The sequence below is a fragment of the Meleagris gallopavo genome, chromosome 1 (assembly GCF_905368555.1).
Source record: "Meleagris gallopavo chromosome 1, MGAL_WU_HG_1.1, whole genome shotgun sequence".
Taxonomy (NCBI): domain Eukaryota; kingdom Metazoa; phylum Chordata; class Aves; order Galliformes; family Phasianidae; genus Meleagris; species Meleagris gallopavo.
The window spans coordinates 32662537-32682479 of NC_139404.1; the positions used below are offsets into that span (position 1 = coordinate 32662537).

Genomic DNA, 19943 nt, shown 5'->3' on the forward strand with positions numbered 1-19943 from the left:
TATTTCATATTTTGGAGGGCAGAGAGATTGTTTTCTGTCTTTTCCCACCCACTATATGGAGAGTAACTGCACTACCTTAGTTTCAGGTCAGATAGCATTTCATCAGAGGAGTGAAATGACTGCAAGCATTTGTCCTCAGTAGATGAAATCCTAACCCGCAGCATTTCTGTCTCCCGCCCCGAAGAGAACCAAGTCAGTTTCTGAGGTCCGTGTAGATGGGCTTTAAAGCTGAGCGTAATCCAGCAGTGAACGAAATGCTCCGCCCTCCAAATCAGTGACATTTAACCCAACGCATGTCAGTCCAGGTGAAAATGGATACTCAACTGCTTCCAGCCCATTTTCCTGGATGGTGCTGTAAATATACGAAATAATTTTGCCTACATGATTATTGTACATATGCATATGCATGTGTGAACACACTTTATTCTGTATTCGGATTTTCTGGAGTAGGTAAACTTGTAAACAATCTATATTTCATTTCACTCTCCTCTTCAAAACGGTTGTTCTGTCTGCAGAGAGAGCACTCACCTTTCCCTTTGTCTTTCTCGTCTTATTTGTGCAACGAAATTGCATCACTCAGTTGTGACATTTCAGTAGTGGCTGCTATACTCATTTTAACCAAAAGAATATTCTTCTGAAACAAAACCGAGATATACGTACATGTCAACAGATACGCTCTATAACTTCTATAAAGAGGGCTGAATGAGAAAAATAGTAAAATATGTGAAGCATTTAGGTATATCTAAAATCTACACTTAAAGAAAGCAGGAGCCAGCGATCCTTTGCGCCAACCTCTTATCTCTTCCAAAGCTATTTCTCATTTACCGTAATGCTTAACAATTCTATTCCACAGCGGGCTTCAGATTCCCAACAACAGCAAAAAGAAAATTACTTAAGAAAAAGCAACTTGCAAATCCCAGACCAGGCGTCTGTTTGTGTGCAGTTCTAAATGAAGCTTTACCATTTCTTAACTAATGAGGATCTTTTCCACGTGGAATAAATTCTTAATACTTAGCAGCATTAGTAATGCTTCAAGAAAAAATAGTATTCCAAATGGTTCAGTTGCTAACTGCCTACGACTGTCTTGGTGAGATGCTGAAACGGACCTTCTGCTCTAAATTAATAAGGCCAATCTCAAACACACAAAGCCCGGAATGACCGCTCATTCTTCTGGTCCCCTCGCTATCTTTACTGAGGTCAGATAAATCACTTTCAAGCTGTTAAATCAATGATCATAAATTAGGGCTCTGTTTTTACAGCGCCTTGTGGGAAATTCTCATGGTTAAATTAATCTAACAGCTGCAGTGAAGAGCACCTCCCACCAGATCATGTCAAAAGTTCTCCCCTCACCCCACTTTTTTCTTTTTTCTTTTTTCTTTTTTTTTTTCCAAAGGGGAAAAATGACTGAATGATTTGTTTTTACCTAGCGCACAAAATGGAATCCCTCAGTCTGTCCCTGCTAATTCGTGTTTCAATTGTACCCAGCTGTTTAAATTGCGCTGCGCAGAGATTGCCTTGATCCCCAGGTGCTGGTACTCCATCTGTGCTGCTCCGAGAGACTATTTACAGCAGAGGTTAGGCCAGCGATTGCTGGGATGGAAAACTCATTTCTCAGCCTGGCTTTTATTTACACTCTTATTAAAGATCCTTTCACTCACGTTGGAATGGCAGCTCGTGGCTGCACTGAGCGCTTGGCGTGGAGCCAAGCAGCAGAAATTACCATGTCGATGAAAGATAGCCTGCTTCCATTTTAACCTTTCCCTGCTCTCCCCTTTCCATCTATATTTGCATGAGGGAGGATGATTATTGAAAGAGATAGGGGGACAAAGGGATGAGAGAATCCTTGTCAGCCGAGCTTTTCAAGGGGTAAACCAATGGTTTGTGACCAGTTTGGAAGAATCTTTACTGCCTTATTAATTTCCTACTCCTTTCCCTTAATTGCTATTAGGGTTTATTTTCGCACGAAGCAACAGAGCTGCTCGTGCTCTGCTCCCTTCCTTCCCCCACTGCTTCCTTGTGCCTTATGAACACAACCCTGGGATAAGTCTGCAATGCTGAGGTTTCTGCTTCATCCCAGCGTAGGTCACACAGAGCCAGGGCAACACCTTCCAAATGTTTTTGCTATGCATCTGCCTCTTGGAAATGCATTGCCTTCCCGGGAGAGCAGCTCATTGCACACAGTGTGTTACTGCACTGGGAGAGCAGAGGGAGCACGAACAGTTGGTAGGGGAGCTGCCATGCACTCATTTCTACAGACCTGGCAGCACTGAATAAATAATTTAAGTATCTGCTTTTCCAGATACTTTTATTCTCTGTGGGGAGTAACACAGGATTGGTGCAAAGCAGCAAAATCCACCTCAGTTGTTGTTGTTGAGACAACAACTGCTGTTCAAGAGAGCACAACAAGGAGAGGAACTTCAGATCACAGAGTCACAGAACTGCAGGGGCTGCAAGGGACCTCTGGAGGTCATCTGGTCCAAACCCCTGCTAAAGCAGGTCCTCTACAGTGGGTTGCACAGGAAAGCATCCAGCCGGGTTTAGAATATCTCCAGAGAAGGAGGCTCCGCAACCTTGCTGAGCAACTTGTTTTAGTGCTCTGTCACCTTCAAAATATTTTTTTCCTCATGTTTACAGAGCATTAAATACTTAAATATTTACAAGCATTTATAAGATCCCTTCTCAGTCTTCTCCAGGCTGAACAGTCCCAGGTCTCTCTGCCTTTCTTCATAAGGTAGATGCTTCACATCCCAGTCATCTTTGCAGCCCTCCACTGGACTTCTCGAGTAGTTGCCTGTCTTTCCTGAACTGAGGAGCCCAGAACTGAACACAGTACTCCAGATATGTACTCACCAGGGCAGAGTAGAAGAGGAGGATCACCTCCCTCGACCTGCTGGCCATGCTCTTTTTAATGTACCACAGGATACATCAAGCATTGCTACCAAGCTCTATTTATGAGATAGCTGGACCATGCGCTTAAGTGTAGCAGTGTTGCAGGTCCTTGACTGCTAGAAAAGCAGACTCTTCTTTCTCTCTATCTTGCAGGACAGAAGGAGAGGAGTCTGTCTGTTTTCCATTTTCCTGAGGAGCAGAGAAGTGACTATATGGACAAGTGTACAGGATTTGATATTCTTGCTCCTGATCCTAGCTTTGGATATTGTGCAAATAGTAGTTTACATGAAAGAAAGAAAGGGAAGGGAAGGGAAGGGAAGGGAAGGGAAGGGAAGGGAAGGGAAGGGAAGGGAAGGGAAGGGAAGGGAAGGGAAGGGAAGGGAAGGGAAGGGAAGGGAAGGGAAGGGAAGGGAAGGGAAGGGAAGGGAAGGGAAGGGAAGGGAAGGGAAGGGAAGGGAAGGGAAGGGAAGGGAAGGGAAGGGGGAATGGAGAAGGGAGACTCCCAAACCCCACAGTAAATCATAGATTCATATCATAGAATGGTTTGGGTTGGAAGGGACCTTAAAGCTCACCCATTTCCAACCCCACTGCCATGCACAGGGCTGCCACTCACCAGCTCGGGTTGCCCAGCATTCCATCAAATCTGTCCTTGAATGCCTCCAGATATGGGGCTTATCTTTAACCTTGAAGGTTCCCATGAAATCTGTCTCCACTCAAGCCCAGGAGGCTCAGAAGCCTGCTGCTGGCTGGGTGCAGAAGCCTTATGGGACCCAGCAGTATGATGGCTGCAGGCTGGTGCATTCCTCAGGCTTGTGGAAGCTCCTCATACTTTCAACGCAGAGAATGGTGAATCCTCCAAATAACAATAGAAAACGGAATAATTCCCAGTTCCATTTATAGAACAGTTTGATTTCCATTGAGAAATGAAACACCAAGAAAAGAGGTGTGTTGCTACCACTCCATAAGCGATAAAAGGAGGAGGGTTTGTTAACAGAAGCACAAAGTTATATTTGGTTGTATTGTGGGTAACTGACAGTTAAAAGCACTGTGTTTACAGACACTGTCTTCTTTCAGTGGAACAAGCACAAACAGAGCACATTTTCCTACATCTCAGTTGCTGTTCAAAGTTCCGTGCCATCTTTTTTTCATACATAGAACATTGAATTTATAATTCCTGTAAGCATTCGTATGTTAGTACTTGTTTATCAGTGCTCAGTCTGTGACGTTTAGCTAATGTCAGGGCATCAGGTTGGTTGGGTTTTGTCCTTCCAGTTCCCAACAGAGCACCCAGAGGCCTCTCCAGTGAAGCCACCAGCAGGGAAGCTCTGCAGGAGGAGCAGCAGAGAAGCATGACTCGGAAATTTTACATAACTGTAAATCTTTTTTTTATTATTATTATTTTTTTTTAGTGAACCAGACCGTCCCTAAAAGACCGTTCTCAGAAAAATGTAACCACAGAAAGATTTACTGTCTGAGCACTGCGTTTAATATTTTTCCCATTCACAAAATACTTGTATGTCTGGACACGAGACTTAGTTTGAAGGGTGTGTTTTGCTTCTTGTCTGGCTCATTTAAACTGCTTATATACAACTGCTCGGGCAGAGAAGGGTAAGAATGAGGTTTCATCTCTTTTGTTATGAAGTCCCAGATGCACAATGACTGCTGATGGAAAGCAAGTGGTAAAAGGGAGGGTGCAAAAACTATAAGGTAAACTTTTTTTTAATTTGGGAGCAACCCAAACTCCTTCCTCAGGAAAGGCAGCACAACAAGTTCGTATGAGGAGCTTGTACTTGGAGTACCCTGTTCTCTAGCTGAGATGCAGCTGACATTTGACTGCCAAGCTCTGGGGAAAACTGAGGGATGATAAGAAATGAGACATTTGGTGCAATTAGCTGTGGTACCAACCCAGGAGCAAAAGTAAACAAGCACAACGTGAAGAAGAGAGCATCTTTCAGATCAAGGTCTAAATTGCTTGTAGATGTAGCAGTTCCCCACTCTTCGTGTATTCTTTGGCAATTTCCTACTCGATCATTGTATTGTCTGCTTCCAGATCCTGGAGATCTGCAACTGGCTTTGGCTGCCTCTTGTCTCCTCCTATCCCACCCCAGGACGTGCCGTGATCCCGTGCTGTGCTGCAGAGCAGCTGCCGCAGCCCACATCCGCTGAGGCTCTCCAGCTGCAGAGGGGCTGGGGATTAAACATTAAACTAACACACGTTTAAGAGCTCTGGATGGGCAAACTCAGTCTAAATTTTTGAAAGGAGTACAAATGACTGCAGGTGTGCCAGTTGCTTTTACTTCCGTCTGTCACTGAATATAGTACTGTGCAGGGGAATGGTGGCTGGTTAGGAACAGTTTGTGCTGCATGATGAGGCACTGTTTTGCCATTTGTCTCCAGCAGTTACTTTCATGGGAAAACTGTCTTTTCTTGTAATTTTACATCAACTCTTGCAGAGTTGCCTTACATTTGTTTCTCATTCCTAAAGAAAAAGCAGAAATTCAGGGTTTTTTGCATAGTCCCTGAAAAGTTTTGGCAACAACTGCAGGAAAAAAAAAAGTGACAACTGTCAAATCCAATGCTGCATCAAATCCAGTGCTGCATCTGAGCTTGTGGGTTCACTTTTCACTCTTCCAACCAGCTCTGCGGTTACTGAGCATGGAGAACTGGGCCAAGAACCGGGCCAACAAGGTTCAAAGGTAGAATCCTCTAAAATCAACCTGAAGCCATAGAATTTTCCCCTTTCAAATAGGAGAATTCACATATTACGTGTAGGTATGAGTTCATTCTGAAGTAAGGCGCCACATTGGATAAGAGTCATGAAAACATCATCTCCTTTTCTGCTGGTTCCCCTGGCATTGCTGGCGGTGCCATGCACGTTGGTGCCCAGCAGAGCTGAGATGTGGGGAGGGCTGAGTAAAAGCAGGCTGCATGGAATTACTGAGCCAACACTGAGCCCCCACAGTGTGTGTTAAACCAAAGAGGAGAAGGGCAATGAGAAAGGAGGGAAAAATACCACCTGCAGGATGATAAATGAACCAGACAGTTGCTGTGCTGGGTACAGCCTGTTGGGAAGGGCTTTGATTTGCCCCAGACAGCAAAAAAGCCTCACTGACTGGTAATTCCAGGGAGAACTTAGATTCAGGGATGATATCAAATCATTGCAGCATGCTGTAGTGCTGTCTTTGCAGAAGAGCACATAAAGGATCGCCTCCTATTGCTTAAGGCAATAAATGCTCAGGAGTAAAGGTCAAGGACATTTTGACTTTTTAGAGCCTGCGAAATTATGCACTGAAATGTCCAAGAAAAATGATGTAATTCTGATCTTATGCAGCCTAAAATTCATGAAGATTCAGAGTTCTCATTTGTCAGTGCATCTAAACAATCTATCTCAAGTTAGCTGCAGCAAAGATCTAATTATCTTTTCTATTGCAGCTTCCTCCTCTCCCTTTGTATTACATGGCAGTGCTGCAGACCATTCCTGCAGCCTCAAATTTATGATTAATTGTTCGTAAATTATTAAACGGGGCTCTCTGAATCATCTGTTCTTTATCTACCTGCAGACACGTTTTGTCTGCCTCGATCGTACAGCTTTTATTAACCTTGTCCTCAAAGCAGAATTCCTCCTCAAATCATTCTTTGTCCCTAAAAAGTTATGGCATCCTTTGTTTTGCAAAGTGGAAAGACTTCAAAAAAGAAATCCCTCGTCTTTCCTCGTAACAAGAACAGGATGTGCAGTAACTCTGGTTTACATAAGCCTTCCTGGAAAGCAGAGCGTGACTCTGGAATCAATAAAAGCTGCAGCACAATACTATAAAGAAGTGAAGTTTTTGTGAAGGTGTGTTGCTGCACAAGTGGACATTAAGAAGACATCAGGTCTCCATTTTACAGTAACTATACAAAATATAAGAAATTACTGGGATTGCTCCTTTGTATAGCTTTAGTTAACCGAGTGTGTTCATATAAGAGCATGAACATGCCATCACACTTATTGCAACAGGAAGTATAGGCTGATGTCCACATCTGAAGAATTTTATCTATTATCTAAAAAAAAAAAGGAAACAAACCTTACTTGACCTACAACCTTAGAGGATGTGGGGCATAAGAGAAGCAAAGCAATAGCGTGATGTGGACCGTGCTCTGTTAGGGTCTCCTGACACTGCTGGCACTGACTTGGTTAACTTACACTGAGGAGACAAAGTCATGCTGAAGAGTATTTGTGCTGTAATTTTAAACTTGGTCAGTGGCCTGACTGCAGCAATACACTGTAGGGCTTATGGGAGAGTAAGGAAAACCAGAATGCAGCAAATGGTTCATCTGTGCATGCTGCTGTGCTCAGAGAACGCCAGGGGCAAACACAGCATATACGAGCAGCGTAGAACAACTGTTCTCATTGTTTTTCTGTGGAATTTGAAGTAAAATAAGAATGGGGACAACTAGTTGTGCTATGACACGACATTTGAAGACAGTAGTAAGCACCTGGCTCTACTTTTGCCAGCCCCATGGCTGGTACTGCTGGGGTGTCAGGTCCTGTACCTGCAGTACCTACACTTGCCTCTTTGGTTACTGAACCAGCCATGACAACTTCTTTCAATATAATCAATCAATTCACCTTTGGTTTTACTCTAATATAAACCGAAAGGGGAATTTGAGACAGGAGTTCCTAAGAAACTGAGGAGGAGGGAAAGCATATTGCAGCTACACTGTGAACGCAAAATTTGCACCCAATTTTTCATACCACAGAGATGATGCCCGATCACTTTGCATAGCAATTTACTGAATCAGAACACAGCAGCTGGCAGCCTGAGCAGTGAAGTCTTACAGTAGGACACAGCTCAGAATTTTCCAGAAGCTCTTCCTGACTATCCTCTAAGCTACGACACCTCATGGGGACTCACTTTGCTGAATTAATTAAGTGTGAGACTTCCCCTCAGCATCTCACTGCGAGGAAGACATCAAGGCCCTGGAGCTTGTCTAGGGAAGGGCAGTGAAGCTGAGAAGGGTCTGGTACACAAGTCTTGTGGGGAGTGGGTGAGGAAACTGGGACTGTTCAGTCTGGAAAAGAGGAGGCTCAGGGGAGATCTTATCGCCTGGTGATGAGGTGGCGGCCAGCCTCTTCTCCTGCATAACCAGTGATAGGACAAAAGGGAATGACTTAAACTTGTGCCAGGGGAGGTTCAGATTGGATATTAAGAAAAAGTTTTTCTCAGAGTGGCACAGGCTGCCCAGGGAGGTGGTGGAGTTACCGTCCAGGGAAATAATCAATAAAGGTGTAGGTGTGACACTGAGGGACATGGTTAGGGGGTGTGCTGGTGGTGGGTTGGTGGTTGGACTCAATGGTCTTAGTGGTCTCTTCCAACCTTAATGATTCTATGATTCTACGATCCTTCACTGGTAAAACAGTGTTCTGCTGATCTGTATTGCTCTATTAATACACAGAGACTCAGATAGTCTTCATGACGTAGTCAGAATAATAATGGTTATAGATGTAGATGTGTATATATATAATTTAAAATTTTATTTAAAATTTTGCGCATACACTTCTTCAGCATCCTCCTCTTTTTTTTTTTCATTGCACTGAAAAGTTTCAAAAAACACAAAATATATCCCTTTACCAAACATTTTTTTGTTCTTAGGTTACAAAAAGATTAACATTTCACAGTCACAAAACGTAAGTACATTGGTCCAAAACATCTTCCTCCAGCAGCTCCGCTGTTCTTCAAGACATACAGAACCTGGACAGTTTTACGGGTCTCCAAATAAGATGACTTGTCCAATGAAGGAAAAAAAAAAGTGTCAGCTATTAAAAAACAAACCAAACCAAAATAAGATACCTATGAAACAACATCACCAGCAACAGTCAAAAAAAAAAAAAGAAAAAAAAAAGAAAAAGAAAAGAAAAAATAATAATGAGGGTGGAGGCGGACAAGGGCATCCTCCTTCAAGTACATCACAGGTAGAAATACAGCAGCACAGTTACAGCATTGTTTGGTCTCTCTGTCTATGGCAGCCACATCACTGTATCTTCGTCTCAGACACATGGAGGAAAACTATTTACACACCAAGAATGTTGGAAGGACAACAATTCCATATAGTTTGCAAACTCATGTTTGATACAAGTGTTGAAATCGTTTGCACAAAATGTTTCAAAAAATAAAAGGAAGCGGAATGCTGAGGCAGGAAGGAACGCAGCGGATTTGCTTGGAGCATGTAGTGTTCTTTAAAACCTAAAAGCTCAAAGTCAAAACATCAAGTGTAGTTCTTAGTTCTTCAAAACTATCCAGGAGGCACAGCACCTACCACACCTCAGAGACCTCCCTGTTGTACTTCAACATGGAAGCAACTCCAACATGGAAATTCACTGTTGATAGCAAACTGGGACTGCTTTTCTTTAGTTGTCAGCCCTGTCGCTCTTTCAAATTCCTTGCATTAAAACCAGTTTCTCTCTCCAGCATGAGGACGTTGAAGATTAGCCCTCTTAGACAACAGACTTCTGTGTTCATAAAGGAAGCATCATTGCATTAATTTAGCAAGAGACAGTTGTGTGCCTCGCTTTAGATGTGGCTGAAATTTCGAACTACTGTCCTCATCAAGTTAAGCAAAGATGACTTCAGGCTGTAGTGTGAGACAGAAAGCTGTGACACAGCTGTACTTCCCTCTGCAACAGTATTCACAGGAGAATGGCAGAAGCTGCTCATAGAATTTTAAGGACTCTTCTAGAAATTGGACTGCATCAGGCACCAGAAGGCAGTGTTAACAGTACTGCCCACTGCTCTGAACTACAAGAGCTTCCTTTCCTTGCTCTTGTCCAAGAAATGATAACCTACCTACATACTGGCATGGCGAGCACTACCTACTAAGACAGAGGTAACCAGGACTGAAGTTCCTTACTGCTAATGCTGAAACAACATTGGTTGCTAACAGAATTTCACTAGACAAAAAGCCACAGTGCCGCCAGGATCAGGCAGTGACTAAGGTAATGTGCCTGGGACTTAAACTTTGGAGTTGGTGCTGCTCCTAACTGAAGGGCTGCATGGAGCAGTGGAGGTGCTGCATCCATCCCACGCCCAACTGAAAGGTGTGCTGTGTACTGTGGGTCACAACTCCTCTCTTTCACCAGTGATTTCTAATGCTAAGACTCCTCAAATAATGCATATTATGAAGAGAATAGGAAATGCTTTGTTATCCTTGCTTCACACATGGTATCTCCCCAGCTCATGGCTCCTGCTTCCTATTTGTATGGCGCCTTGGTGCGTGTATGTACCATGCCGTGAAACAGAGCATAGTGCAGGTATGTAAGAAGCCCCAAATGAAAGCGGACAGAAGTGACAGCCCAGGCACCAAAGCAGTGAATCACAGACGTACCAGAGCCACTCACAGTAGGTAAGCCTGTAAACGAGTAAATACTTTGTAAACAAGCAAAACAAAAAACATCACAGCACGGTTTCAGTCACATACAGCTGAGTAGGAAGCTTTTTATTACTCTTGAAAATGTTCAGAGTTGATACTAATTGATATTAATTGTTGATGCTGCACCTCTGCCCTTTCCAGAAGGGCTCACAGCTGACACAGCGTGACCTGGGTGGGCACAGCAGTTGCTGGGAAGCAGGCTGACTGATGGCAGCACCTCAGATGAACAACAGACACTGGAGGCTGATGCACAGAGCCGTACCATTGCCCACCAGGTTTTGCTCTGACAACTTATCAGTGAGTTTGGTCCCACCAAGTTGCTCTGCTGCCCCATCACTCTCAGGGTGCGTTTAAAAACACCTCTGAAAGAGGATATTTCCATTGCCTTGAAATTTCACTTTTATATTTTGGCAAATATTGCACTGGAAATTCATTCAACCCCATTGTACTCAGTGGTTTCATAATGACTGGTATGTTTGTTGACCCCATGATACTAAATAACGAAGACTAACAATACATGGGCACAAAAATATTTGACTCAGGATTGAAGTTGGTCACAGCAAGCATCAGCTTCATTGCTGTTCATGTGACTTCAGAGGAATTGCCATCAGTTTCCCCATTAAAGAAAGAACTACACAAATGGATTTGCAAAGAGACAACAGGAGTTACACAGAGCACAAAAAGCATGTTGACAAGTTTATTAGGCAAAACAATAATAATAATTAAAAAAAAAAAAGTAAGAAAAAAAGAGCACAAAAAGATCTCTTGGTTGAACTTTGAAACATATGTGGGACCATGAGAAAAATACTATAGACTTCAAACCTGCAAATCTCTCTTCACCTAGGTGCACAAAGAAGAAGAAGGAAAGGGAGAAAAACAAAAAGGAACAAACAGATAAAGCATGGCAACACCTAATCAGATGTATGACTGATCTGGAGCTCTAGAACATAAAACACCAGTGTTCTGCACTGCTTTATCACACGCAGGCAGTGGGGAACGCATGGAACAGTTCTCAGACTGAAATCACTCAGTTGGACGCATGTCTGAGCCATTACACACTCTGTGTTGGCTCATCTCAATCTGAAACTCCTACTGGGTCTAGAAATTAGAGAAAGGGCATTTTAAATCTACTGAGAATGTTGCACATGTACTTTGGATGCAATCAAATAAAGCATCTGGGCTGCTATACCAAACAGCACTGTACTTTGTTTATATAGCACGTTATAAATTACAGAACTGGCAAGCTCTAGGCCGCTCTTGTTCAGGAGAAAGTCTGCGCATCTCCAGGAACACCAAGGACACAGTATCCTGCCCTTAGAGCTGGCAGTTTCTCCTTTAGAAAGGATAAAACATCTTTGAGGTGCCTAGTCAGTGCTCCACAGTTAGCCCAGCTCCCTGTCTTCTGGCTATCCAAGAAGTAGTTTTTATGTACAAGTCAGATTAGCAGCTCCAAAAGAATGAGGTCTGGGACAATAGAGGCTGAATCTAACCTCCCAGCTGACACATCTGCCTATAAATGAGAACCTTTGGATTTATTTAATTTTTAATTGCGGCCAGTAAAGTGAAGAGCTGTCTGCCCACAGAACAGGCAGCCAAGTCAAGCTGCGGATTTGCTCAGTTGTTACTCTCTTGGACTATTGCTTGTACTCTGACAATGTCCTTGGATTTTCTTTGTTTAAACTGACTTAGCACTGCTAAGAAAAAGCTGATGAAGCTAGCCGTAACTATCACAGTGATCATCTGATCCTCAGCCACAGTCCTCAACAACCAAGAGGATGTGAAGTTATTAACTATCACCTTCTCATCACCAAGTCAAGCAGGCAAAGGTATGCTGAACCAAAAGGTGAAATCATTCTTAAATAGATCACCATCTGAGTATCTTAACCGGTAACCAGAACAATATCATCACTTCAAGTAGAAATCCAGCTGAAAATACACTCAGGAGCCCAAATAAATGTAGAACTTTTCCTCAGTTGAGGTTCAGTGTGTTCAGGGATCCTTCCAACAGGACAAGGCAGACAGAACCATTCAAAGAATGAAAATCTCTGATCCCAAAGGAACCAGAACCTCCAGGTAGACATCACATAATGCCAAGCTTGCTCGCTCTGTATAAGCATGGTATACACACAACAGGGAGTCTTGACAAATAATTCTTCATACCTGAACAGATCTCGTAATACAGGACTGTGACCTATTTCTCCTGGACAATTTTGTAGGTGGCTGTTTTAGCTGCAGTAAACAGGCATAGTCACACAAAAAACAATTTCAGTTTTCCTACTAAAATACAGGAATATAATCTACTGAAGAAGAGACCAGAGGGAAGAAATGGGGATTCAAAGGATTACATCAGTTTGCAGTTGTCCATAGGCAAGTCATGAAAGCAACTTTTCGGAAGAAGAAAACTCTTGAATCTCATTTATATGTATAAAAGTATTTTTAAATGAGATGTGATCCAAGTCACTGCTCTGAATATTTCAGGTTAGACTTCAGGAGCATCCTTGGCTTCTGATACTCACTTCTACTTTCACAATTGAAATGGCTCTTCCAAGCTACATGGCAAACTGAAAAAAATTAATTCTTACTTCAGGTCTTTACCTGGAGGGATGACAGAATCCACAATATGCTAGCAGCATTTTGATCTCATTCCCATTAAGCACCAAAACCTTTACTACAGGGGAGTTGTAATCTTAAGGGTTATCTGTAATCATATATAGTCTATGTGCAGAGCCCTATCTTTCAGGCAGAAAAATACCCCTCCAGCATTAGCTATGAATAGACTACATCAATTGGAGACGTCCTGGTCAGATCATCCAAAACACATCGTCTCTTACAGGCCCTTCCCCAAAAGATCCCCTTTCCATAACCACTCTCGATGCTACTTTCACGACTGCTTGTTCCCATGTATTAAAGGAATGACGTAGACAGAAATGTCGTCTCCAGAGCCCAGCCTGTCGTTGGATATTCGCCAGCCCCGGTCCTTCAGCACTCCCCGGGCTCGCATCACCAGGTCCTGCGCCGCCAGCGTGTACCTGGGGGAAGGCAGAAGACAGCTGGTACCATGCGCTAGCCTTGTGAGGAAAGCCTGCGAGATGGACGTTTGTGAGGTACAAGGACAAGTCACTCAGCATTTGAGAAGCACATAAATGTTAATGATCACCTTCCCACAAAGCAATTGTCTGTCATTCCCTAACAGCTTTTATCTCAGAATCTCGAGGTATTTCATAGCAATCGAATGTCAGAAGGTGACCAGTCATTTTGGGTGCTCAACTTTACCGGTTTTCAGAAAATATTAAAACACTTCCTTTAGCAAATTAAGTTTCTAGGTGTGGTTTGAAGAATCAAGGACACAAAATAACACCACTCATTTACTGAGCTCTATATGCCTGTAGGCTGGAACACTGAAGGTGAATACAGGCCTACTCACCTTGGAGGGACACTGTAACGAAGCAAGTGATTGGAAAACAAGCAGTAAGTCCTAATTGAGTAATCCTTCCAATCCCAATGCAATATTGATCAGATATGTTCTCCCATATCCCTTTGCCTGCTGTTACTAGATCAACACATCTGTGTGCCGATTCGGAAGTTTCTGCTGAAAGAAATCTCATTATGGATGAACAACTATTCCAGTCAATTCTCAACCCAACACCTGCCTGATATGTTTCGAATTTGGCTGGGTGGAGTACAGCTTTTTCACTAATAAAAAATAATCAGTTAAGAGACTCACAAGGAAAATAAAACAACAGTTCAATATTGTACCTGCCTGTATTTTATTTAAAGCTTAATTATCAGCCTCTAATAGGATGAGGGGCTCTCTATAAAGCCCTCTATAAAGCCCAGGTAATCAGAAGCAAAGGCACTTCTGTAATTCACAGAAAGCAGGCAGGACAAGAAAGGTTGGCATTTCAAGACCCCCTTTTCTATGGAGGATCCTGGGACAGAAGTGATCAGTCCAGATCTGCCTGAGGCACAGGACAGAACAGTATCTGCATTGATCAGAAGCAGTGGACAGAAAAAAAAGTGTGTATTAATTGAGATCCAAGGATTGTTCCAATCCCAGAAATCCCATTCTTTTCACCAAAGAATGAGTTATTAAATGTATCTGCTACCCATTTGCTCTCCTAGGTGAAAAATACCCAGTTTATTATGTTTTACTGCTACAATTTTGGTTCCTAAGCTTAAAAGTCTCCTTTGAATCAGGAACAGAGAAATTTATTTTCTCTACTAAGGAGTTATATTCACTGTAAATAAACCAACATTTCACTGCATAGAAGGTTTGATGTTAAGTCCAAATAACATTCTACAGAGGCAATGCACTACCTGCTTCCAATGGTACAGGCAAGAGTGGTAAACTTTCCAGATCCTTCTAGCTTTGACATGAGATTTACTTTTAGCGGTTGGAGAAGGGCTTAAGGGTCATTCTGCACCACTCAAGGCGCAAACTTGCACACAGACACTTGTGCACATGTGTGCACGCACTCTCTGCAGGTTCCAAGATCATCCGCATCGAAGACCTTGAGATATAACAGCAGGAGGTGACAAGAAACCAGTCATACTGTCCTAATAACAACAGAAAACTTTGTTTCCTAAGGGAAAAAAAACAAACATACTTGCATTCCTCATTTCCCAAATCCCCAAATCAGATGCAGGGCTAAAGAATAGAAGGACTTCACATGGTAAGCGAGAAACTGAAGCATTCATTCACAGCATGAATGCTAAAAGAATTTTGGCTAAGAACATCTTTTTCAAGGGCTTCTCTGCTACTGTCAGAACTTAATAGAAGCAAACACCCACCATCCCGGCAGAAAACTTTGCATTGCTTCTTTTCTAATTAACAAGAGCTCCCCACATCTAAAGAGTACAAAGGCATGCGTATTGCTCTTTATTGCATAATGATTTGCTGCTTAATGTTTGGATAGGGCAAGATTAAAAAAAAAGTCTAATAAACCAGAAATCTCTCGTAGGCAGACTGAAATACACAAGAAAAGCAGCACACTGAAGCAGAGGAAAAGGAACAGGTGAAAGCAGCAGCAAGGTAACACGTTCCTTTCCTAGCACAGAGCTGAATTGGAGCAATGCTGTTCAACTTGGCACTGAGATGGGGTGAGTTTCGTGTACCTGGAGATGAACAGCAGCAGCAGTCCATTATCGAGTGCTTTTATTCTCCAGCGCTGTGAACTTGGGATTCAGCTGTCAAGACAGCATTAGAGAACTGCTGAAGTAGTTTTAAAGTACCCACTTCCTCCTAATGAACAGTCTTGCTGGAATACAACTTCTGTGTTTTAAGAATATATATCTATTTTCTCCTGCTCAAGCTTTCAGTATTGATCAGTGAAAGTACTGCAGGAGAAATGGTGACAGCAGGGGCAACTTGCTACTGTTTGAGCAGCTTCTCATCCCCTCACACTCAGCAGGGGCAAAGCAGCTTCCCAGCACCCTCGTAAATCTCCACAAGGGTGAAGGAGAGTGTGAGAGGGGATGAAAAAAGATGGGAGGGAGGAGGAGAAGCACAAGACTCCCAAGGTCAGTGTATAAGCAGGTGCAGCTGAAGGAAATGGTCAACATCCACGCTCTTCTTCATCTTCATACTTCTGCAGACAGATGTATGAAAAACATCTGTCATGTAATGTGTGTCATTACTCCGTTCTCTTTGCTCAGGGTCCCCTTCATGCTCCTGTCTGAACTGAGCTAGTAAAGAAATCCAACTCAAGCTCAGCTTCTTCACTCCATCAAAGAATTGCCCAGCCCTCACAGAGAAATCGCACTCTCATCATGTCTGTTCTTATCACTCATTGCCCAGATCCCCTGGGGTTGTGTCTGCATGGCTGGCTGAAGACAGAACCAGCTTCACTCCCTCTGCACTTGGAGATGCCCAGGCACATGTTACATCTGACAGGATTCAAAGATGTTTTTCTGTGGGTAACAAACACTCATAGTTCTGACAGTAAATATCAACAGGAAAGAGTCCCAGGGGCTTTCCCAAGGGCTATAAGCTGTTATCCATCAGGCTGTAAAACGACTCCTAATTCAAATGGGAGGGATGTTGTTCCCTCAAAGAGCTGATTACATAACAGATAAGTGCTCTGCAGCCCTAAAATCTTCCTTTTTTTTTTTTTTTTTTCCCCCCAAGTATGCTGCTGTCAGGGAATAAGTAGGCTACTGGGTCAGATGGATGCAGGGTCCGCTCCAACAGGTAGGTTCTTCACAACTCTGCAGAAGCCCATGGGGCAACTCTCTTCCATTTTGACAAGTTTTCTACATCCCTAGAGATTTTACATTTCCAGCTGCTCACCTCATCACAGACTCCAGATGCACCCATCACAGAACTTGACATTCTGTGGGATAACATTTCCTCTAAATGCAACACTGATAACACTGCAAACACAATTCTCCTGTCACTGACTAGTGAGAGGAATTAACACAACTCCATAGTCTGAGGTGCAATGCTATTGTATAGTCATTAGTTATACCTTATTTGGACCACTGAAGTAATTATATAAGACCTCTCACATAGTACTTTAAACCCTTTAAATATTCTTTATAACCAAATAGCAATTCCACAAAGGTAATTTTCATAAATATCACTGTAAACTATACGAGGGACTGTTCTAATTACCTTTTGCAAGCTGGCATGCAAAATGTCTTGGTGCCACTATTTGTAAGCCTCTAAATGACCTGGGACAAAGTTACTTAAAAGAACAAATTAATTTTCAATTCAGATGTCCATTCACAGATCTGTAGGTCAAACACTAATAAATGTGTTTGCTCTAACTCATAATATAGCAGGCTCAATTCTAGAGTGTGTTACACTGCTACAAACAGGACTAATCTCCCACACTTACTGGGGCCAAACTAGCACAAATAAGTCTACATCTAAGAAAATATTTTTCTTTTAGTCTCTGATTTCTTGATATTTTACTTATAATGGATGAAAGATCATTCACCCAGCAAGCAAAAAAGATTGAAAAAATAATTCCTATTTCTACTGCAACAATAGCATTGATTATCACCAGCGCTGGGAACACCAGAAGGAACAAGACCGACCCAGTGCATTCACACTGTATTCACAATGAACAGGTAGGACCAGGCCAGATGGTAGGATGAGCCAACCTTTCCCAATTACTAGATGAGAATGGAGACAGAGTGAGGCAGAGGCTTTACATTATACCAGCTGTCTTTGCAGGAGGACAGCCAGGGGTGCAGAAAAATCTCCTTACCACCTCTGAGTGGTACCAGGGTATAACGGGAAGTTGATTGGGTGGGTCCCCTCCTACTGAACAGCCTATCTGCACAGCACAGTGCCAGGTGCCCTGGAAGTGCCCCTTGCTAACCATGCCTGATCTCCCTCAGATGGAGGGCAGAGGAACTTTCATGCCTTGCTGAATTAGAGAAGGCCTTGGTTGTCATTAGTGCCCAATCTCCTCTTCAGGGCAAGGAGGAAGGAAGGTCAAAGTACTGCAGTTTCAGCTTCATGCTCATCACCCATTCACCTGACAACTGAGTGCTTGCAGCAAAATGTTATTTTGCATTCCACGCTTCTAAGTGTCCGGATAAGAACATACTGCTTGTGATTTGCTTCGGAGTGCCTGTCACTGTAAATCCCAAGTGGCTGCCAGGGTGTCTGTATCCACTCGTTGTCTTCCTTGTTTGCTGATGGAGAACAGAGCTGACCTCATGAAAATGCCCTCTCAGAAATATTAAAAACACAAAGCATTTTGCGACTGGTTTACCCTCAGGAGCTGCAACATCTGAACAACTGAAACTGGAACATTAATTCAAGTGAGTGAAACAATCCTACATGTTCTACACTTGCCTGCTGAAATATCCCAGTGCTTATCTCCCAAACGCCGCTTTCTATAGGCCAACTGGGGTGATCCAAGGGCTCTCTTCCCCCACTCTCAGCCCAATGAGAGGGCAGAAGACAACCACGGCCATCCAAACCTGCGTTCTGAAAGGCTTTTCCTTTTGGAACACTTTCTAGAGAAGGATAAAGCTATTTCCCTTTCATCATTCTCATTTTAGAAGTGAAAGACTTCTGATCTCTAGCATGATGCTTTAGTTCACAGTGACAAACAGGCACAGTGAACTCAGCAGCAGACAGGCAAACCAACCCACTGCGGTACTCTAGTTAGTTGTTTGGGAAGATTTTGTTTCCTTGATGGTGTACTTTAAAGAGAGAAGCTGACCAAGTAAGAGGAGGTAAACATGGGAAAATGAAAAGGATCATTCTGAAATAAACAGAATCCAGCAACTTGAAACAGAATCAAACTCTGCACCCATTTTGTCACCACAGCCATTTGGCAGCTGGCAGGCACTGAGCATCCACTACTGCACATGGTTTCAAAGGCCACAGTGTGACTTGCAATGAGTAGCACCCACACTGTGTTGTATCTATCCATACACACAGAGGGAGAGAGATGCTGCTAAGGTCCCAGCAAGAAACAACTCTTTAGTGTTAAAAGACTATCCAAGGGAGAGCTAGGTGGAATCCTGTGACTGCTGGAGACCTGTTGTCATGTTCTTCTGTGTCTTCAATCTCCTATGGTTTCTACAGAATCTACTACAGCACACAAAATGGATCTTGTGCCAAGATACCATGATCCCACAACTTTCCTCTGAAGGCAGGTATATCTGAGTTATAACAGAAAAAAACACACTTGCTATACAGACTCTCTCTGCTGTATAAAAACATGCAAGTTTGCTGAATGTTACCCATATCATATGTTACCAAAAAGCATTCTTAATTTCAGAGAAGCTGGAAAGCCAAGGGATGAACACAAACCTGTGGGGATCATCAGGGTCACAGTTTGGCAGGAAGTTAGTGACAGCTTCTGCCACTTCTTCATTTAACAGCACATCCCAGAGTCCATCTGTAGCTAGGATCAGAACATCATCCGGCCCATGCTCATACTGCAGTAGGTCATACACTCTTACCTAAAACACACAAAAAAGCGTTCATGAAGGAGGAAACTGCCAAATCTGTTTGTGAATTGTTGCTGAGCTGGCTCTGAGATAGCAGATTGGTCAAGGCACTGAAATCCATCTCCCGCAGCCCTGCTCTCCAGCCTGCAGCTCCTCCCGGCCCAGCTCAGCCCTGAACTGACCCACTCAGAATGGGCGTAAGCGTTGCTGAGCTGGGCTGCACGGCTCTGTGCTGCCAGCACTGATCAAAGCCAGCCTGGTTCTGTATGCAGAGCTCTTCCCTCTTGCTGGCAGGGCTAGTCAAATGGAGGCTGAATAATTTATTTGATAAATTTTTGATATTTTCTAATAAAGTATTCAAAAATAATTGTTTTCATCATTTGTCCAGATCCATTTAACTCTGCCAAATAAATTGTACACATTTGGAAATGTCTACATAAGAGAAGGCATCTCATTTGCCTCTCTAGACCCAAAGCATGCACTGCACTTAGGAATTATGCCTGAGCAAGCAAACAGTTCCACGAAATGAAGAGAAACTCTTTACCTGCTCAATTATGAGTATCTTTAAAGCAGGTAGAGACCTATTCTACATTGGCACAGAAGTGAACCCCCAAGCATATTCTCACAATACTGTTTTCTTGCAATGCCTGCTGGCTTCACCACCACAGTCAGGTCGACCATGGCTGTCAGCATGGCGTGAGGCCCAGCCTGCAGTGCCACCCACGGCC

General features: G+C 43.1%; 1 protein-coding gene across 3 annotated transcripts in view; it reads right to left on the reverse strand.

Moving 5' to 3' along the window:
* Positions 1–8381: 8381 nt before the first annotated feature.
* PPM1H (protein phosphatase, Mg2+/Mn2+ dependent 1H) overlaps positions 8382–19943 on the reverse strand; it is a 132752-nt gene continuing 121190 nt past the window's right edge. For 2 of the 3 annotated variants that reach the window (XM_085220291.1, XM_085220303.1), the window contains exons 9-10: positions 19076–19227; positions 8382–13325 (exon numbers count right to left, since the gene is read on the reverse strand). In XM_085220291.1, coding sequence (XP_085076417.1) covers positions 13178–13325; positions 19076–19227 — 300 coding nt within the window. In that variant the 3' untranslated portion in view covers positions 8382–13177. The other variant, XM_085220297.1, reaches the window with a different exon arrangement.